The sequence below is a fragment of the Kazachstania africana genome, chromosome 7 (genome assembly GCF_000304475.1).
Source record: "Kazachstania africana CBS 2517 chromosome 7, complete genome".
Classification (NCBI taxonomy): Eukaryota; Fungi; Ascomycota; class Saccharomycetes; order Saccharomycetales; family Saccharomycetaceae; genus Kazachstania; species Kazachstania africana.
Genome location: NC_018946.1, coordinates 274,991 through 295,169, shown reverse-complemented (window position 1 = coordinate 295,169; position 20,179 = coordinate 274,991). Strand labels below are relative to the sequence as shown.

General features: G+C 36.8%; 12 protein-coding genes across 12 annotated transcripts; 5 read left to right on the top strand and 7 right to left on the bottom strand.

Moving 5' to 3' along the window:
• Positions 1 to 306: 306 nt before the first annotated feature.
• On the top strand, positions 307 to 2,157 carry VPS52 (Vps52p; the record flags this gene model as incomplete). Its single annotated transcript, XM_003958252.1, has 1 exon — positions 307 to 2,157. One exon carries the CDS (start codon positions 307 to 309, stop codon positions 2,155 to 2,157), a length of 1,851 nt encoding a protein of 616 aa, XP_003958301.1.
• A 45-nt stretch (positions 2,158 to 2,202) lies between these two features.
• VPS72 (Vps72p) lies at positions 2,203 to 4,461 on the bottom strand (the record flags this gene model as incomplete). The annotated part of the gene is made up of 1 exon (XM_003958251.1): positions 2,203 to 4,461. One exon carries the CDS (start codon positions 4,459 to 4,461, stop codon positions 2,203 to 2,205), a length of 2,259 nt encoding a protein of 752 aa, XP_003958300.1.
• A 169-nt stretch (positions 4,462 to 4,630) lies between these two features.
• On the bottom strand, positions 4,631 to 5,335 carry VPS60 (Vps60p; the record flags this gene model as incomplete). Its single annotated transcript, XM_003958250.1, has 1 exon — positions 4,631 to 5,335. One exon carries the CDS (start codon positions 5,333 to 5,335, stop codon positions 4,631 to 4,633), a length of 705 nt encoding a protein of 234 aa, XP_003958299.1.
• Positions 5,336 to 5,569: 234 nt separating this feature from the next.
• RIB3 (3,4-dihydroxy-2-butanone-4-phosphate synthase RIB3) lies at positions 5,570 to 6,208 on the bottom strand (the record flags this gene model as incomplete). The annotated part of the gene is made up of 1 exon (XM_003958249.1): positions 5,570 to 6,208. The coding sequence occupies one exon, from the start codon at positions 6,206 to 6,208 to the stop codon at positions 5,570 to 5,572; it is 639 nt and encodes a 212-aa protein (XP_003958298.1).
• A 364-nt stretch (positions 6,209 to 6,572) lies between these two features.
• PAC11 (dynein intermediate chain) lies at positions 6,573 to 8,255 on the bottom strand (the record flags this gene model as incomplete). The annotated part of the gene is made up of 1 exon (XM_003958248.1): positions 6,573 to 8,255. The coding sequence occupies one exon, from the start codon at positions 8,253 to 8,255 to the stop codon at positions 6,573 to 6,575; it is 1,683 nt and encodes a 560-aa protein (XP_003958297.1).
• Positions 8,256 to 8,450: 195 nt separating this feature from the next.
• Positions 8,451 to 9,332, top strand: SLD5 (DNA replication protein SLD5; the record flags this gene model as incomplete). Its single annotated transcript, XM_003958247.1, has 1 exon — positions 8,451 to 9,332. The coding sequence occupies one exon, from the start codon at positions 8,451 to 8,453 to the stop codon at positions 9,330 to 9,332; it is 882 nt and encodes a 293-aa protein (XP_003958296.1).
• A 398-nt stretch (positions 9,333 to 9,730) lies between these two features.
• Positions 9,731 to 11,218, bottom strand: EMI2 (putative glucokinase; the record flags this gene model as incomplete). Its single annotated transcript, XM_003958246.1, has 1 exon — positions 9,731 to 11,218. The coding sequence occupies one exon, from the start codon at positions 11,216 to 11,218 to the stop codon at positions 9,731 to 9,733; it is 1,488 nt and encodes a 495-aa protein (XP_003958295.1).
• An 891-nt stretch (positions 11,219 to 12,109) lies between these two features.
• Positions 12,110 to 13,180, top strand: GRH1 (Grh1p; the record flags this gene model as incomplete). The annotated part of the gene is made up of 1 exon (XM_003958245.1): positions 12,110 to 13,180. The coding sequence occupies one exon, from the start codon at positions 12,110 to 12,112 to the stop codon at positions 13,178 to 13,180; it is 1,071 nt and encodes a 356-aa protein (XP_003958294.1).
• Positions 13,181 to 13,381: 201 nt separating this feature from the next.
• On the top strand, positions 13,382 to 15,058 carry EUG1 (protein disulfide isomerase EUG1; the record flags this gene model as incomplete). The annotated part of the gene is made up of 1 exon (XM_003958244.1): positions 13,382 to 15,058. The coding sequence occupies one exon, from the start codon at positions 13,382 to 13,384 to the stop codon at positions 15,056 to 15,058; it is 1,677 nt and encodes a 558-aa protein (XP_003958293.1).
• Positions 15,059 to 15,272: 214 nt separating this feature from the next.
• FPR2 (peptidylprolyl isomerase family protein FPR2) lies at positions 15,273 to 15,704 on the top strand (the record flags this gene model as incomplete). Its single annotated transcript, XM_003958243.1, has 1 exon — positions 15,273 to 15,704. The coding sequence occupies one exon, from the start codon at positions 15,273 to 15,275 to the stop codon at positions 15,702 to 15,704; it is 432 nt and encodes a 143-aa protein (XP_003958292.1).
• Positions 15,705 to 15,763: 59 nt separating this feature from the next.
• Positions 15,764 to 18,313, bottom strand: URC2 (Urc2p; the record flags this gene model as incomplete). The annotated part of the gene is made up of 1 exon (XM_003958242.1): positions 15,764 to 18,313. The coding sequence occupies one exon, from the start codon at positions 18,311 to 18,313 to the stop codon at positions 15,764 to 15,766; it is 2,550 nt and encodes an 849-aa protein (XP_003958291.1).
• Positions 18,314 to 18,644: 331 nt separating this feature from the next.
• On the bottom strand, positions 18,645 to 20,009 carry SPS2 (Sps2p; the record flags this gene model as incomplete). Its single annotated transcript, XM_003958241.1, has 1 exon — positions 18,645 to 20,009. The coding sequence occupies one exon, from the start codon at positions 20,007 to 20,009 to the stop codon at positions 18,645 to 18,647; it is 1,365 nt and encodes a 454-aa protein (XP_003958290.1).
• Between the last annotated feature and the right edge of the window lie 170 nt (positions 20,010 to 20,179).

Here is a 20,179-nt window from a genome sequence, read left to right as displayed (position 1 = left end):
TTCTGTTTATAACGTCGTTGTCGTATCCAAGAAGTATTAATTGCGTTTACTGAAAGCGCCAGCTTTCACGTGCTTTCCGAAACTCCTTAGTTCTGTTATATTATCAACTTTTCGCTTTTAAAAAATAAGTCGGATTTCTATCAAATGAAGCAATTATCATTGAAATCATGAGTTGAAAAGAAGATTCCATTCCAAGGGATATAGAGCCCGTGAACGCTCAATTCAGACTGAGAGGAGAGATACTATATAATTAAGGAATTAGTCAAGCCCCAGTTTCGGCATTTCTTTGTTTGTTCTTGTTGAATCATGGAAACCTTAAACAATATTTTGGGTACCACAGTGCCTTTAGGTAAGGACAACAAAAACACCCAGAATACAAGTGAGCAACCATATACTGTTGAAAGTGATTGCTTCTCAGATTTTATATCTGATCATAACAATTGGGTAAAGGCAAACCCGAACTTAAGTAACGTTACGCATCTAAAAGAAGAACTAGGAAAATTTGAAAATAGACATAAGGACATTCAAGCAACGCTTGTAAATGTGATTCCACCGTTAAAAGACTCTTTACAAACTTTTTCAGAACAGTTATCCGCATTTACTAACGAATTAGGGTTCATTAGGAATAAATCCTCCGAACTCAAGGCATTGCTTGACGATAACTCGCAGAAATTAGCAGACATTAGTCCTATGGTTAACGACTTGATAATACCTCCCAAAATTGTAGATGAAATCGTCCACGGAAAAATTAACTCAAATTGGCAAGACAACATAACGTTCATCAAGGACAAACAAGAGATTTATAGCAGATATAAAAATCAGCAAAATGTGCAAAATAGTAAGTTGTTGATGTTACCAAAAGACTTTCAACTTCTAAGTAATATCCTGGACGTTTTGAAATCTATAATACTGGAAAGATCAAAAAAGTTCATTGTCTCTAGGATCAAATTATTAAGGAGTAGCCCCCCTATCTCTTCACAAAGGATACAAAAACAATTGTTACAAGTTAATGAGATTTTCAAATTTATTATAGAAAACAATTATTCTCTAGCCCTAGAAATAAGACAAGCTTATGCTTACACAATGAGATGGTACTATAAGGAATATTTCGGTCGTTATATTCGATCTTTGACAATTTTACAATTCAAACAAATAGACAATCAATACTCTTTGGGGAATGTCTTGATAAATAGTACCAACAAGAACAATTCTTCATCATTATTTACAAGCTACTTATCGACTGGGTACATATCTACAGTAGATAATGAAGCTATAAAAGAATACTTCCAAATTAAGAAAAGATTATCAATTCTGACACAGGAAGACAACACTGTTATGGTCTCACAAATCGCTGAAAATAATAATAGCAGAGATAATTTTATCGAAACAGGATTCAAGAATTTAAACCTGGCTATTCTAGACAATTGTACAGCTGAATACAATTTCACTAGGAAATTTTTCCAAATATCTAATAATACGGAAGAAATCAATGGACTATTAGAGCAAATTTTTGAGCCCACTTTCAAGAACGCTTTGAATTATACGCAACAAATTTTGATAAACCAATATGTGTACGATATATTTGGTGTGCTCATATCTATTAGAATTGCCAACCAGTTAGAAATTGAGTCAGGAAGGAGATCAATACCCGTTGTGGAAAGCTATCTAAATGACCAATTAATCCTACTATGGCCAAAATTTCAACAATTAGTAAGTTGGCAGTCTGATTCCTTGAGTAAAGTATCTAATTCACAGTTATTGAAAATTACTGAGGACGAGATGGTTAGACCACACGAATTAACTATTTTTTTCGCAACTTTTTTGGAAAGCTTATTAACCCTAACAACCCATGTTTCAACAGAACAAGTTGACAAAGAGGTAATTCAAGATGAAAAATCTGAGCCTTTGTATAACTCAATCATACGATTGAGAAATGATTTTGAGACCATAATGACCAGATCTAGTAAACAGGCAGTCTCACCGGAAAAATTCCTATCAGTAAATTACTTATACGTCTTAAACTCCCTACAACAACAAACATTGTCATTGGACAGGAACGACTTAGATAGTAACAAAAATTTTGAACAATCCATTATAAAAGAAACACAAGACCATTTTATGACATTGGTTGAAGCGTTCAACCAGTCTCCCAATTGAAACAGAAATTGGAATATCATCTTAAATATGTAACGTATATACTATTCAATAGAAATTTTCAGGCACACCTTTGGCCGGCTTCTGAGTTGTATTCAGGAAAAGACCACCATTTTTGAACCCAAACCATTTATAGTTCTCCTCACCTTCTTCCTGACACTGGTGAATTCTTTGAATAACCTTATAACTATTCAAATTTGAATATGGGATACCCAATTTTGGATCGAAGTAATGACAGTCGTCATTGTTAATGAGACATTTCTTCTTTACGTTTGTACTTGTGTTATTGGTTGAAGCGACATAAATACCAGTGGGTGCAGGAGTAATTATCTTAAACGTGTTATCTTTATTTTCTTCAACTTTAACATCTTCTTTGACCTTTCTATCAAACTCTCCAAATTTAGGAAAGCTATTTAAAATATCCAAGCTAGGCAACTGAAGCTGAGAGGCCGATTCTGTGCCCTCTTCGATCTCTAACCTTGATCGTAACATTGGTTCAAACTTTAGCTGTTCTACTACAGGCTTCTTCTCCCCAAGAATATTGTATGTTGGTTTTTTATCGTATTTTGTATCAGGGTTGATCATGGAGGAATAAAAAAAAGCAGTAACAAAGTTTTTACCCACTTGTTGCAGGGGTCCTTCGAACACCAGTATGTCTTCAGATTTATTCGTGTCCTTCGTCTCTTCTACCTCATTCTCTATTGCAGGTGAAATAGTATCATCGATGAGATTAACCTGCGGTTCTATATCAAACTTTACTTGCTTTCCATCGGCAATGACACTGCCGACATGTCCCTTTTCATCAATGTCTTCGTGTTTTAAAGGAACTGAAGAGTATGTGTCTTCTGCTGTCTTTGTTTGACTATCTAAGGCCTCAAGCGTAGGCCCAGCAGCGGAACTTTCACCACCATTGTCACTTTCTTTCTCAGGCAAAACAGTAAAAGCCTCTCTAGATCCCTCAGTTTGATACTCATCTACAGAGGTTGCCTCAAAAGCCTGCCTATTATGTAGGGTTAGTCCATGAGAAATAGAATTACTGTCTTGCATACTTATTTCAGTCGAACCATTAGAATCTACAGAGGCTTCATGAGATAATGAGTTTCCTTCATTAATGGGCTGTCTATCCAGAGGCTGTTTCGAATCAGGGTGATGCTCATTAAAAGCAGCTTCTGATTTGTACGGTTCAGAATTATTGCCAAGTTCGCCCCCATTTTTATGATTTGGTTCCACAGAAGACTCTCTAAGCACGTCATTTGAGGTGAGAGCCCGCTTTTCCGGGAAATCCAACTTCTTGTCCCCAGACGGTCCATCAACAGGGTTGGACCTAACGTTTTCATTCTGCATACTTTCATTCTTTTGCTCTTCAAGCTTTTTCATTTTATTCTTCCTGGAATATTTTCTTCGATATAGTCTTTTATTGTAAATCTTATCTCTTCTTAATAGTTCAGATGTCCAGTACTTGCTGTCTTCTAACTCCATAAAAGGGGTTACCGTCCACGTTGTTGATAAGTATTCTAGAATCAATTCATTAGGCCTGAATCTGTTCAGTTTTGCCTGATTTTGTAATGCTAATCGCCTCTGCTTCTGATAAACTTCTTGCTCTCTATACTTATTCAAGCTCAATAAATTTGTCTTTTCGGTTTCCTTTGCAATATTGAGTCTATCTTCCTGTGTTAAAGATTTAAAATGCTCTGCTTTTAATTGCCTTTGCTTTTCTAACTTCTCTTTGATCAACTTTCTTTTCTCTTCAGCCTTCGATAATCTTTCATAAACTTTCAGTTTGTTTTCCACGACTGACGTTCTCTTGGATGTACGTCTCGTTGCTTTTAACAAACTCTCAGCATTAATTTCCTCACTAATCATCTTCCTCTTCTTGGCTGCTTGAACGCTGTCATTGGCTGTCACTGTTCTCTTTATAGCGGGCATACTTTTCTTCTTTTGAGCTTTTCTCTTTTGCAACCTTTCTTGTCTTCTTAGCTCAGCTTCTTCATCACTAGCTGAGTTTGATTCAGGCTCATCCTCAGACTCACTGAACAATAAGTCATCGTACTCTCCCACCGTCTTTATCTTTTTCACAGTTGTCGATTCAAAGTCAAAATCCTGATCGTCTTCATCTTCTTGGAATAAGAGATCAAGTTCATCCTCATTATCCTGGTACTGGCCCTTCACGTTGTTTTCGTGTTCTAACTCTTCTTCCAGCAGTTTTTTCAGTTTATTACCAGCATTTGAGCGGCGCTCTCTTGTGGTCATTAACAATTCTACACTTTCATCACTACTGTCACTAAAGTCACTTGGTAGTTCCTCCATCACGGTTGGGTTTGCTCTTGATCTGTATATATTAAATTCAATATGTTTCTTAATTCTCGCAATCTCTTCTTTTTTTTTAGGTACCTCTGCAAAAGATATTGGCGACGAATATTCATTTAATATATGAAAAATATATGTAAATACGTAAATACTTTATATGCTCATAATATCATGCATTTTCTAACGTTTTATCAGTTAATTTTTGTTCAGGATCTTCATCAATGAATTGTGGTATACTATCGTTTAAATAAGAGGGTACTGTGCCTTCTCCTCCTTCTAATAACCCCGTATCGTTAATAAGGAATTGTTCATCATTTTCCATATCTTCTGCCAGGGCTTCTAGTTCTCCGTCCAATTCCGCCTCGTCAAATTCGTCAAGGTCTAGATTAGTGTTGAACCCTTCGCTTAGGATGTTTTGTAACTCATCATTTTGTTCAATCAAATCAATCATTTCATCTTGCATGTCTTCAAGCTTATCCAGGTCTATCTTCTTGAACTGAGATTTCAAAAGAGCATTGTGTTGTTTCATTGCGTTCACACTTATTAAAGTGTTATTTATAGTGTCATTCATCATTGATGCTTGTGCCATTGACCATTCCTGAGATTCCATAGAATCTTTCATCGATTCTAATTTCTTTCTCTTTGTTAACAGCTTAAGTGCTTGATTTCTCAACGGTTTTTGTCCTGATGGAGATTTTATCTTACTTAAACGTTTTTGAATGTTTGTTAATTGGAAATTTATTTGTGTAATCTCTGTATCCAATTGAGACATCTTACTCTGCAAGTTCTGTTGAGCAGCGTTCATCGCCTGAGAGGATTCTTTGATAAGTTGATCCTGTGACTTCTTGTTACCATAGCCAAATAACCTATTCATTCTGCTCGTCACTTCTTCTCCACACTTAAATCGTCTTGAATTGGTTGTCTCTTTCATACAATTCAGACTACATTGAAGGCTTACCGGTTTTTTTGCTTTATAGTGGCCCCATACATTACCCGGAATTAAAAACTGTCAATACTACACATATTGATAGTGAGAAGATCTATGGCTGATACGTTTTAATATATGATTAGTGTCGATATAAGCTGATTAATTATATGGTTTGCATTTTCATTTTGAAGAAGTCTTTATATAATCGACGAGGGCGTCAATGGTGATGATTGGAATGCTGAATTGTTGACTAAATTTGACACAGTCATCGAGTCTCATCATGGAGCCGTCTCTATCGTTTACCAGTTCACAGATAACACCGACAGGCTGCTTATTACTGAGTCTACAAAGATCGACCGCAGCTTCTGTGTGGCCTCTTCTTTTGAGAACACCACCGTCAACAGCTCTTAGTGGACAAATGTGACCCGGTTTCAAGAAAGACTTGGCAGTGGAGGATGGATTGGCTAGCGCATTGCACGTTAGAGTTCTGTCATGTGCAGATATACCGGTGGTAGTACCTTCGGCAACGTCCACTGTTATGGTGTACGCAGTACCGTGTCTATCGTCGTCAAAACTCTCGTATTGCATATTTGTTCTCATTAATGGTAAATCGAGTCTGTCGGCAGTGTCATTGGACATTGGAGCACACACGTAACCTGAAGAATGACGGACTAAGAAAGCCATGTCCTGTTCAGTCATTTGTTCGGCAGCGATAATAAGATCACCTTCATTTTCACGACTTTCATCGTCCATGACAATCAGAAACTTGTTCTTCTCAAAATGTTCTAAAGCCTGTTCAATTGGTGTAAAATGTGACATTGTGTGCTATACGTTTTCTATCTGTATAATCCGTTTTCTATAAGTGATAATCTTCTTGAAGAGTACAATTTTTATATCGTTCAACTATGAAAAATTACGAGATGATAGTGATGTATTTATATATTGCCAAGCGAGAGAGACGGAGACTTACAGACACACCCAAAGAGAGATACCCTCGTAACCGTCTTAATGAGACTCTCACATCCATAATCATGGCAATGGAAGATGACACATGCTCCCATTCAAAAGACTGCTCTCTACGAATTACTAATACAAAGTTCCGTTATTATGTAATTCGCACAGAAAGCGAGAGAAGAGCGAAGAAACGCCCAAATTTTTCCTTCCTTCACGTCGACAATGTCGATCACATGACCGGAATTTCGAATGTTCTAATTTCGTTACCGTGGAATCCAACCTGTACGTTGAGAAATGTAGTGGAAGGTGTCAACGATGTTGTACTATGGAATGTTGTGAATTTGAAATTACTGTCTAGGTCAGATGGTTGTATTGTCCATCTAATTTCGTGACACACTGGGGTCGTTCTTTCCCACGTCGGGAGTCTCGTGTCATTATTTTTTTGGAAGAACCATTCAATGATCAGTATCTTGTCATTCGTCATAGAAATGGTCATTAGCTTGTTTGGTACCTTTATCCAATCGCTCTTTATTACTGGATCACCAACATCAATTTCATCCAATTTTAGGTTGGTCTGCGTATCCCATAATTTGACGCGCCAATCCATACCGCTTGATATCATTAGACCATTGTCTTTCATGGAAAGTGTCGTCACGGGTCCTGAATGGAACAGTACGCCGTCATTATCCTCGTCTTCTACTCCTCCTTCATACGGTGGAAGGAACCCGTTGTTGTCATTGGACACATATAAGTGATTGTCACTTGTAATATCGTTAAGTAACACTTTATAAATACCACCATCTTCGCAACCTATAAATAAACAATCTTCATTAAATGGCGACAGACAAATACACATTACATTCAACCCGAAATCGAGCAACTCCGATCGTTTCAATTGCTCATTGAATATAGCATTTTCACTTCTGGTTTTTCCAACACTTATTACAGCACTATCAATACCATTGGAATAATTCAAATTCGTTACGTCCTTATATATACTGAGGTCCATTGAATTCAGAATTTTCAATCGACCGTCAATGTCTCCAAAAATTAATCTATATTCACTTTCGTGGAATCCCCAGACCATAGAATTGAAATAATTTCTAATGATTAAATTTCTTGTCCATTCCCCATTTTCGTTCACATACAATTCATACAGTATTGTCTTGCCCCGTAGAGTCACTAATATCATGGACATATAATTGCCTGTAATATTGAACTTCAGGAAATACCCAAATGAAACCAATTGACCCAAAAATTCTATCTTGTCAATAACATTACCATCTTCATCTACAACCAAGACGATAGATTTGTTAACGGTCCTTACATTTCCGCGAATTTGATAAACCAATAATGACGAGTTATTCGTAGTATTGTGATCTATTGTCATACAGTACGCATCTACCTCACTAATTTCATCGTTTTCAATTTTAGTCAATTTTCGGATGCTTCCTGACACATTTGATTTAGAAACATGAACTTTCTCTATATTTAGTGGCTTAATCAGTATCGAATTTGCTTCACCTTCTATAGTGAGAGGCATCAAGCCTTTAAAGGATGCACTCTGGTTTGACTCCTCATCAGGTATCATTTTTTCCTCTTCCTCTATTATATTTTCATCCTCCTGACCCTCACCTTCATTATCGTTCTCAGGAACTGAAACTGCCATGGATTCAAAATCTACCGTCTGGATAGCTTTATCATATGTTATAACGTCCTTCTGGGGAGCTGCAACGGCCTCGTTTGTGTCTGCTCCTATATTATCAGTCTGAATTGACACATTGATCATTTCAATAGTCTTCGGCTCCCTAGAAGTCGGAGAATTTTGGCCCAACAAATCATACTGCTTCCTCTTGGCTCTTAATTCATCCAATTGTCGCCTCTTAGCCTCCAATTCCTTTAACCTATCCATGTATTTGCCTCATTTACCACTGACATAACTATCTTTCGGTATCAAGTTCTTCTCAAACAACACGAAGCACGTCAAATTATAGGCGAAACAAAGTAAAAAAAAAAAAAAGAATATACATGTAGATCACCTCGAGAAATGCAACATCCATAGCTACTCTCCTTTACTAACACCATCTGAGGCCAATCTAATAAAAAAATGGATGTTAATATCGACGATATACTGGCTGAACTTGACCAAGATACTACAGCTGTAGATTATAAAGTGGATGCATCAAGTTCACAAAACGCAATCAATAGCACGAACGACCAAACAGTTCTCAATTCTTCATTAACAAACACGAAAATTCAACCCACAATATCACTGGAAAAAGATTATAAACTATTACTTAGACACTGGCAAAATGAGAGATTTTCTCCTGAGCTCTTACCTTATCCTCATTTGCTAATGGAACGATTACTAAGGAGAGTTAGCACTCAAATCGAATCCATCGAGCTAATTTCGATGAATTTAATCGATAACGACAATGTGGATACTTCCAAAAATGGAAACAACTTGAATATGCTTCCTCTGCTAGTCATGGAAGCTGAGTTAGAAAGAGTCAAGTTCGTTATAAGAAGCTTCATACGATGTAGACTGTCAAAAATTGATAAATTTTCACTATATTTGAGAACTATCAGAGATAATGAAGGTGGGAACGATAGATCTATCAATGGGTTGCTTTCAGAAAGTGAAGTAGTCTATCACCAAAAGCATTTTAATATTCTTTTAAAAATATTTAATAACTCAATATTACAACACTTGCCGTCTGAATTGCAAGCAATTAATGACACAGAGGGAAGTGTCAATATGATTGATGCGCCAGACTGGGACAAATTTGTTTTTGTACTCGTTACAGGTCCTCCAAATTCCAATTTTAGTGAAGATCCCCTACTGATAAAGTCGCAGGATAAATTTTACTACAACGTTACTGTAGAAGAACTTAACGAAGATATTGAACTCACCGTTGGAAGCATTTACGTCCTCAGATATAGCGTCATTAAAACTCTATTAACCGATGGTAAAGTACAGCTTATATAGTCTTTTTTGCCTTCCTCTCTTTACAAACGCATATCTCAACCACAGCATATTACTTATCATCATATATCATACTAGCATCATATACCATATATATGTGAAGATCATTTTATAGCTGTCATTCGCTACTTAAGGGGCACAAATGCCTTCCTCTAACATTACAGAGTACAAAATTACATGTAATAAAGCCAGTAAAATATATTAATTTTAGTGTGATGATCTAGGCTGTTTGCCCTCACATTTTGATAGACGTCCAGAATACTACTCCTATGACATATTATCAAATTTCAACAATACACGACTCAAAATGTTAAATATAGAAGATCAAAAAATATAAATAACTTTTTCTCTGTTCATTAACCATATTATAACATAGTATGTAATTTATATTATCATCATATCTAAGCAACTAGTGCACATAACGCAGAGCCTACACCTGATGAGTTTTTAGTGAGACGCAAATGAATTTTACGTTCACCGTCTGATCCAATTGGAGTCAATGCAAGTCCTTCTCTTAACATTGTCCTGAAACCTGGATAAAACTCAAAGATTGCACCATGGCAGCCAATTTCTACTTCTCCATGATATCTCTTGTTCAAAACGCCAGTCTTTATCAAGATGGCAGCCATTGGTACAGCAGCTAAATATGCGGACCTTCTTGAAATGGCACGGACAATCATTTGAATAGCTTTACGTTCACTAAATGTTGTTGGTAATCTTAGTCTTTGTAAAAAGGATAGTTCAGTTTCTCTCAACGTTGAAGAATCATCAATTTCAATTCTTGCCATTACGTCACTTGATAATTCAAATGGGGTTTTCAACCTATGTGGTAATTGATCATGTGTCCTGAATTGATTCAAGATCAAATGACGGTCATGTAAATCGACTAGCACATTTCTTAAGATCTCACCAAGGAACATACCGGCTACCCTCTTTTCGAAAAGATGATAACCAGGATTATTCGAAAATTTTTGATCAATATCAATATCGTATTTTGTCGTAGGCAAGTATTTCAAATCATTATCAAATGACCCCCATTCCGTATTTATGCACATCTCTTCCTTTCCTTCATTTATTAACTTTTCTCTTGTTTCTTCTGACAATTTACCTATATTTGTCACTTTTTCCATGTAGCAACCATTTGTACCTGTACCAAAGATTGCACCGATGACAGGTTGTGAAATTTCACCTTTCTTTATAGATTCTGGAGAACCAGAGGAATAACATAGAGATAGAAAGGTACCGATTGTATCGTTTGTCAGAGCTACAATATTGATCATGTCAAGACCTAAATCGTCCAATTGATCCTGATATAATTGCACAACGTCACTTCCCACAGCATCCTTGATATTAAAACCCTTAGTCCATCTAAGCAAAGTACCTGAATTTAAGCTATTTTGATCGACTGGATAAGAGAAAGTGAACCCTAGTTTCAATGATTTCCCGTAGCCCTTTTCGAATACTTCGGGATGATATTTATGCATGAAGACTTTTGTTCTCCTGGCCATGTAGCTGAATAAATCGGCACTAGATAAAGTTGGTTCATCTAGTAATTCTTCAGGTATCTTGGATTTTAACTGCTCGATCTCATATGTGTGATCACCGTTCAACTTGACTGAATATACTCTGAAGTTTGTTCCACCAAGTTCTGCAGCTAGGAAGGTACCGGTTTCTGTACCGTTCGGAGTGCCTGTAACGTATGAAGGACACATTGGGAGACCTCTTTCTTCACGTGTAGCGGCGGCATTCAACCCAACGTCCATTTGGTCTATGAAATAGTGTGTTAATTCATGAAGCTTCTCAGAGGTGATTTCAAATTGCTTAGATATCCTACCAGCTTCCTCGAGTAAAACTCCTTCTGCTTCTTTGTGTAACTTGTCGAATGACATTTTCCCACGATATATCTATGAATATTGTATAACTGTTTACTACGTTTGTTACTAATAAGAAAAATACTATACACATGGTGATTACTTCAACAAGGGCCGACCATTTTTCTTATATACAATTAATGGTGTATCCATATTAGTAGGGCCCCTATTACTTTTCACCAAAACAAATCCCGTATAATCATATGATTTGTATTAAAAGTAGAAACTAAGGCAAGATGGAAGAACCATTTCCGGTTAACTTCTTTCCACTACGGGATGACTTGAATGAATTATTAACACATGAATGAGTGTATTACTACAATCCCACGACTCGATCCAAGAATGCGAAGCGATCGCAGATGGAATTATTATCCCAAGACCACCGGCATGCCCTTCTGGTATGCCACTTCTTCTTCTTTTTCGATCGATCGACCCCCCTCCCTCATTGGAACACGAAGTCAAATGTGAGAGAGTTGCTCTACAAAACTTAGTAGATAGTTATCTTTAAGCAAGAATTCTCTCTCCCCACAGATTTCCTCGAATGTTTGGTTCGTTTTTCTCCCCCCTTCCATTGACTTGCATGCAATACGTGGGCTCTGCAATTCTTCCTTGTCCTGGAATATTCTGCTACCAAGAGACGCGTATTATGGTTCCCGCTCCTTCCTGCGGGACACACATTCAGATGGAATGTCTTCTGTCATCACTGGAAGTTGGTAACTGTTATGGTGTATACACACATAGTAGAATAGAGCTATCTATTATTGATTATGGTGGTTTAAAAGAGCAGGTTCCGGGTAATCCTTAGTGCTAGAATTTTTCCGAGTTTTAAGCTTAATTAAGAGGTGTGGTTACTGGCAACTGAAACGTAACAGTGCTTAGAGATAGTAATTGAGAGAGTCTGTTTGTGCGATGTTTAGGATTGCTAAGAATCTGGTCAAGACTTTCGAACAGAGTGTGTCTTCCTTATCCGGGGATTCTAATCAATTGGATGCGTTTTTCCAATCGATTCCCCCAAATCTAATTATACCACAACTAAGCCAACAGAATCAACAAGACTTCAATGATGTGGTTTCTGGACTAAGAATCCTATGGTGTGACGAGTTTCAATTGCAACTACAGTCCTTTTTCGACTATATCGTAGGGATAAATGACGATCCATTGCCCCTCGTTCAAAATCAATACGGCTTCACTTATCCTGACTATAATGCCATCTTCCAGATTTTAAACGATAGCCTCAACTCGACGGTCAAATTAAGCATTTGGTCCGCCAAAGGTGGTGTCTTTAGAGACGTCTATTTGCAAGTTCCCACAAAAAATGTCAACCAATTAGAAGATGTCTCATTGTCAACAATAAATGACAACGGTAATCAAAATCATACTGCTAAATTATTTTCCGATCTGGGTTTTAAAGTTCAATGGACACCTCTGATTGCATCGACTTTCACATATCACGTTCTCCAATTGAACATCCCAGACGGTCCAGCACAACAAGCTGGATTAATTGCTGATGAGGATTATATCATTGGATGTCAGGATGGTCTCTTGGCCACCGGTGGAGAGACCCTGCTGCAAGATATAGTAAGATCGAGGGCTAACCACGACCTCGTTCTATACGTCTATAACAAAACGTGTGACTGTGTAAGGCCCATTACAGTCCGCATTGGACCAGATGGCAGATTAGGTTGCGGTGTTGGTTACGGATTTTTACATAGAATACCAACCGTGAAACAAACTGAACTGTCAAATGAGCAAGAACAACCTCAGATGCCAATTCTACCACCACAGTCTAGTGACACATTTGTCCCACAGGTGGCTCTACCGGTAGCATCCTCTTCTCATAAGAAGAAGAAGCCTGTTACCAGTGCGAATAACGCGATGTCAGCTTATTTTGATGAAGGTAAAGACCAATCACCAAAACCTAAAAGTACTTCCCATACACCTTCGCCGGTGGCACCTCCACCAAAGAAATCTCATGACTGAAATATATAATACTGACTGCTCATGTTCTGTATAAAACTAATATATATATAAATTTCATCATTCCATCGTTCTTGTCGTTTACGTCAAAAATGTATGATGCGCATAAGATCGATGAAAAATTAGAACAGAGAAAAAAGAAGCAACTATTTCTCGAAACATTTTAGCCATTATCCCCAGTTCGTAAACTGCTATTTGGTTAGAATGATGCCTTTAAGCTTCAAATCACTCGCTTTAGGATGTTTTCTTATGTTCAGCCAGTTTTTCACGGCAATAAGAGCTCAAGATATTGTCTTGACAGATGCCATTGCAACAGACAATACTGATATTCAAAAATTATCACTATCAGATTTTACCAAGTATATTAAGAGTCACGATTTGGTTCTAGCGGAATTTACCATGCCATGGTGTCCTCATTCGAAAATTCTTCTACCAACTTTAATGGAAGCTGCCACACGTCTAAAAGAGCATGATATTAATGTTATTCAAATAAATTGTGAAAATGATACTATGCTATGTTCTCATCTGACTATCGAGAAGTACCCTACTTTGAAAGTTATCAAGAAACACCGTTTGGGTAATACCCCTGAATATACTGGTACAAGAACTGTTGATGCCATAGTTCAATTTATGCTAGATCAGACAACTTCGGCAGTTCACAAGATCGAATCAGATGAAGAAATGGAAAATTACTTACAGGATGTCAAATTACCCGTTGTTGTTAATAATGGGTTATCGGAACTTTCGAAGGTTTTTGGTGAAACTGCTGAAAATCTCATCAATCAGTTCGTTTTCGTATCAAATCCTAATAATCATTCAAATGAAGTTACTTTGTACATCCCTAGATACAATATCACTGGTAACTCAACTTCTTTGGAAACAGCAGTATACGATGGGTCTGTTGAGGACTTAGTTTCTAATCCAAAGAAACTCTCAAGCTGGTTGTCATACTCCATCTTACCTTATTTCATGGATGGTACTCCTGAAACTTTAGCTTTATACATGAAAAGTGACTTACCTTTGGCCTATTTCTTTTACAGTGATAGACATGACTTTGAGAATTATAGAGACATGTTTAATGACTTAGGTAAAACTTATCGTGGGAAAATAAACTTTATTGCCCTAAACTCGAACATCGCACAAAATCATGTTAAGTTCTTGGATTTGAAACAACAATACCCAATATTTGTAATTCACGATTCAAGTACCAACTTCAGATATGCTTTGCCACAATTGCCAGACGACGAATACCTGGAGCTCATAAAGAGAAATGAAATGGTACATGTAGAGAAAGATGATATATTGAAATTGGTTGAAGACTTCGCTAATGGAGAGGCTACGCCAATAATGAAATCTGAAGAAGTCCCTACAGTACAAGATGGCTTAGTGTATAAACTGGTCAGTCAAACGCACGATGAAATTGTTCACAATCCTGAAAGGGATGTCATAGTTAGATATTATGCACCATGGTGTTCACATAGCAAAAGGCTTGCAAAGGTTTTCGAAGAGATGGCAGGTCTTTTTGCATCAAATGAAGAGTTTAAAGATAAGATAATGTTTGCCGATATAGATTCCACCAAGAACGATTTAATTAACTTCCCAGTTACGACTTATCCACTTGTAGCATTATACCCCGCAGGCAGTACGGAACCTGTCATATTCAGTGGCATAAGAATTGCGGAGAAGATTCTAGATTTTATCAAAGAAAATGGTACCCATCATATTGATGGCATTCCACTCCTTGCTGAAATAAGAGATGTCGTTAAATTTGATGAAAACGGTAATGTTATCCATCCTGAAGATACCGTTTCAGGTACTTCTTCAGATACTTCCACAAGCACCTCTGCAGACGCTTCTACAGTGGCACATGATGAATTATAGATATTTATGTGTATATGTATGTCTGTTTACGGTCCTGAAATACAAAAATTTCAGTGAAATTCCATTCGGCAGATTCATTTCCTATATAGATCATTTTTTAACATACACGTAGCCAGTTTCGCGATCACGTTGAATATAAAATATAAGATCTACTGTAAGCGAAATGTTACTATGAAAAGCGTAAATCAGGCAGTATAAATATTTTGGTTAAAATATGCGTTTTACAAGCTTATTATGTGGTGTTATTGGTGCAACAGTAGTTTTCGCCAAGTTGAATCCTGAGGACCTTTTAGACGTCGGTGAAGTCGGCATTGAAATTACAAAACAGATCCCAATTGACGAATGCAAAATTAAGGCATCAAATGGCGACACTGTAGTAGTGCATTACACTGGGAAGCTCGAAGAATCAGATGAAGTATTCGATTCCAGTTATGAAAGAGAGAAACCGCTTACTTTCCAGTTAGGTGTTGGTCAAGTCATTAGAGGCTGGGATTTAGGTCTGCTCGGTATGTGCGTAGGTGAAGAGCGTACACTCACTATACCAAGTGGATATGGTTACGGTACTAGGGGGATCCCTGGTCTTATTCCTGGAGATGCTACCCTGGTGTTTGATGTTAAGTTAATTAATGCTGTTAATAAGAATTGATTAGTCCATAAATGTATATATAAAATTATAAATGCTCATTCATTTCGAATGATCCAAACCTACTTTCGAGCGGAGAATAATCTCTGCGTGTTTGGCTTTAAATGATCGAAAAACTCTTGGAAAAAGTCTTCGAAAGAGTTGAATTGATCGACGTCCGGTATCGTGAACTGTCCTATCGATTGTGACATGTCTGCGGTACTACTAGCTCTTGAGTGATGTGACATATTACTGTCCGGTGAACCAGGTTGTAGAAGCTCCACTTTATTTGATGTACCATTCGAATGAGGTGCTTCAGGCTTTTTCTTTTGGTCATTTTTAGAAGGTTGGTCGATATTACTCACATTCGACAAAGCAGATGGTTTTGAGACTTTCGAGAGCAAAGTTGGTAACGTATTAATTTTGCTTTTGCTTATAGTTATAATAGATTTGATGATTTTACCGACATTTTCTGTAACTTCATTTAATTTTTCACCAATTGTATTCAAATGCCAGTAAACCTCGGTACAGATACTCAAAATCTGTTGCCTTTCCGTAGAATCAAACCAATGAAGAAAGTCTCCGAGTGTTAAACAAGCATATACAAGTTCATTCATAGTTAATATCGGAGCGCCTCTGAGAAGTGTGGGCGGTAGCCTCAATACACCTTTCAGGAGTGAGAAGGCATGCTCCTTTATAGTGAATAGTACACTACGCAAAAAATCTGGAGCTTCATTCATATCTTCCAAAAATTCAGCAATGAATGATCTGCAGATCATAATATGATAGAAATCAAAAGTGAATAATAAAACCCCTCCTCCATCTTTGGCTAGCAGTTCCTCCCAATTCTTAAGCCAATAGTCTAATTCAGGAAATACCAGAAGTGTTCCTGTCGCAAAGCCTGTCTTTGAATGCAAAGCGTGGGTTTGCAAAAAAACAGTCTTAAAATTTTTAAAATAGTCTCTAAAGTCCATCAAAATTGTCACTAAAATGTCACCCAAATTAATCTGACTGATTTTAATATCGTCTCCAAAGTTTGCCTGTGGGAATTTCGCGACTAAGTTATTAAACTCTTTCAGTGTGGCATCTTGTGGTCTTATTGTTCCGTGAGTGATTGAATTTTCCAAATGACAAGCAGTTAAAGAATTTAATATTCTCAAATGATATAAATCAGTGGAATTATATTCTTCCTTGTAAAGTACACGCTCTTTTATTTTGTGGAAATCTATATTATTTAGCAAACTGAACAAAGCAAAATTGCTCAATACCAACGAATTGAACTTTAGTTGTCTATGTCTTTTTGCTTTCTTCGATATGTGGAACATGCAACAGTACAAGATAGCTTCAATATCATGATCTGTTAGTTTCTCAAACATAGTTAGAGTATTTGTAAGGAATCGCTCGACTAAAGGATACAGCATTTCCTGTTCTTCTGCAAATTTATCATTATCAGCAAAACTCATTGCAATTATTGTAAAAACACTTGTGATAAACAAATTTTTACGAACGTAAGTGCTATCAATGTCCTTTACACCGCCAGGTATAATCCAGAAGTGTGATCTGACCAAAAATTCCTTCGAAAGCTTGTGGCACAAAGATCTGTGTTTTTCATAAAAAATCATAAAATGTGCCCTTGCAACAGCCTCTGGTCTCTGCTCTTGAGCGATCTTTTCTTGTTTTGATGTAGGTTTAGAAGGGAACAGCCTTTCATCAATGTCATCGATCAATTTTGCGGGATATTCTCTCAATTTAAACCCTTCAGAAAAGGAATTCTTGTTGCTTAAGTTGCTAAAGGGGACCATCGCATTATTTCCAATCTTAGAAGAAGCAGTATTTTGGTTGGTCTCATTATGCTTTAACTCGGTATTAATATTTTTTTTCAAACTACTCACAGAGGGTTTTATTGAACTTGGCGGCTTGGTATTTTCATTCAAAGCATTATCAACTGTATCATGGGAACCCTGCCTATGTGTGCTGAGCAGATTGTTCGCATTTGAGGCAGCCGTTGTCGACCCTTGCAGTAACAACACGATTAAATCAATTTTACTATTTAAATTATTGAAGCTTCTTTCCAGTATACTCAGTCTATCATTCAGCGAGTTCACTAAAGGATGGCCAGATTCTGATGCAGATCCTGTTACGGCTATTGACGGCTTATTGCTTGAAGTTTCTTTCCGATGCAAACTTGATGGCTTACTTTTTGGCTTTCGATCAGTACTTGAAGTCTCTATCGCTGAAATTATTTCGTCCTCCCGCTCTTTTGTCAACGAGCAATCAATATTAAGGACACCACACCGATGGCATTTGCCTAGCAGTGGCTCAAAATCACATCGCGTTTTGAATTTCCTACATGTATCACAGCTAAAAGTCCTCCTTTTTTTCCTTGGTTTTTTATTCTGTGAGTCAATGGCATGAGACTCCTTCAATTCCTCCTCACCACGCTTCTTGTCTCTTTCTAGTTTAACGGGATTTGTCTCCACACCAGGTGTACTTGAAGAACTGCTCTTTTCAGTGGGTGGGTTCACGCTGGCGTGTCCTACGTTCTGTTCCTCGACTTGACCCGGGCCAACTTCTACAAACCTTGTCAACGGCTTTAAAGAGTCTGCACTCTTCGAATCAGCGTTGCCCGACATGTGTGTATTTATATTCTTCCCTTTTTATTCTAAATGAGTTGTTAAGTAATTCACCGGTGTTGGTGTTTTTCAAAAGCTGACTTTAGTTTTTCCATATCAGAAATCCCGTCATCACAGCTTCAAAACGTCAGACGGGAGATTGTGATACAAATCACATCAAAAATATCTGGTTTTGTAGGAAAATCAGCAACTTTGACCTGGAATGTATGTACCATGAATATTGTGCTTAATGCACGATCAGAAGGGAAATTATCTATTTATTCAGCATAAAAAGACTTTTCCTTCGATTTTTTTTTCTAGCGAGTTATTTTATTTAAAAATATATAGAGTCTCAATATAAACTCTTGAACAGGATTAAACATGTGCAGATAATCAATCTTACTTTGGTAGTTGGTTTTAAGGAAAGGCCATCGCTTGTCTTTTTAGTCTTATCTTTCTGTTTCGAAGAAGTTGCTGTCGTAGGGGAGGAACCGGTCGTTTTGTTTGTAGTATCTTCTTGGAAATCATCCTTTTCTGATGTTTTGGTATCAAGCACTTCACCTTCGTCAGTCAAATTTACAAGACTTTCCTTTTTATCTGAAGTACATTGAATTTTGCCACCTCTAATGAATGAACGTCCATTTTTTGTAGCTACCCATGTGCCACAATCGAAGCTGTCTGATTTACTGTTAATAAAGGCACTTCCTTTGACAAGTTTTAAATTTGGGAAATCAGTCTCACTAAATTTACCTTCAAACCTTATAGCTCCACCAATTTGCTTTAAATTTTTGAAAAAGTTAATGGATTTTAGATTGGTATTATTGGAAATCATCAAAGCACCATCAATATTTTCGAGATCATTTAAATCAACTTTTTCAAGATTATCGTTATCAATAATTCCTACAGTGCCATCCACAGCTTTAAGATTTTTAATCTCTATGGATTTCATTGAATTTTCAATAAACTCCATCGATTTATTGACATATTCTAATTTTGGGAAATTAATCAAAGACAGATCTCTAATAGAAATGTCACCAACTGAATGTAAATCATTCATTTCCAGCACCAGTTCTTTTGAATTGGCATGGATACTAAATTTTTTATTGATCTTTTCCACATTTGAATTAATTCTTTCCAAGAATCTATTGTTATTAACATTAAGTATGTCCAATTCTTTAATGTTAGAGAAGACATTTATATTTGAAAGAGCTGTGTCAGAGATGCTAATTTTTCTCAAATTTTTAATATCTTTGTTCAATGAAAGTGAGTTTAACAATGGTAAAATGTTCCACTCAATTTCCTGGACGTCACTCAATTTATCTAAACTAACAGATACTAACGAAGTTAAGTTCTTTATTTCAAAAGAACCTCCAACCTTTTCTAAATGATTACCACTGACAGAAACGACAGAAGAAGAATCAGAAATTTTAATACTCCCATCAACTTCCTTAATGCTAGAAAAATCAATCTCAGAGTCTCTGTAGGAGCTTGAAATTTCAATGGAGCCTTTTACTTCGGTGCAGTCATTTGCTAGACTTCTCAAGTCATTAGCGGTGCCAATGATATGGTTGCCATCGGAGCATTTATCAGCAATATTTTTTTTAACGTATGTAGCATCAGCTCTAACTAGATTTATATTATCAATAAGGAATTTGTGTCTTGGGAAATTGATAGCATTAGCCATCACTGGCAAAAGAAATAAAGTAGAAACTTTCATTTTACTTACCACGATAATTTTGTATACTGTCTTTCGAATAAGTATTTTCAGATGAAGAATCAAAGTTTGAAACAATCCTCTCACTTAAATAAAGTTGGTTAGATGGCCACAAAGATTTACATTCAGTTGCGTAATTTCGTTTTGTTTTGTCATCTGTTCTATTCTGTCCT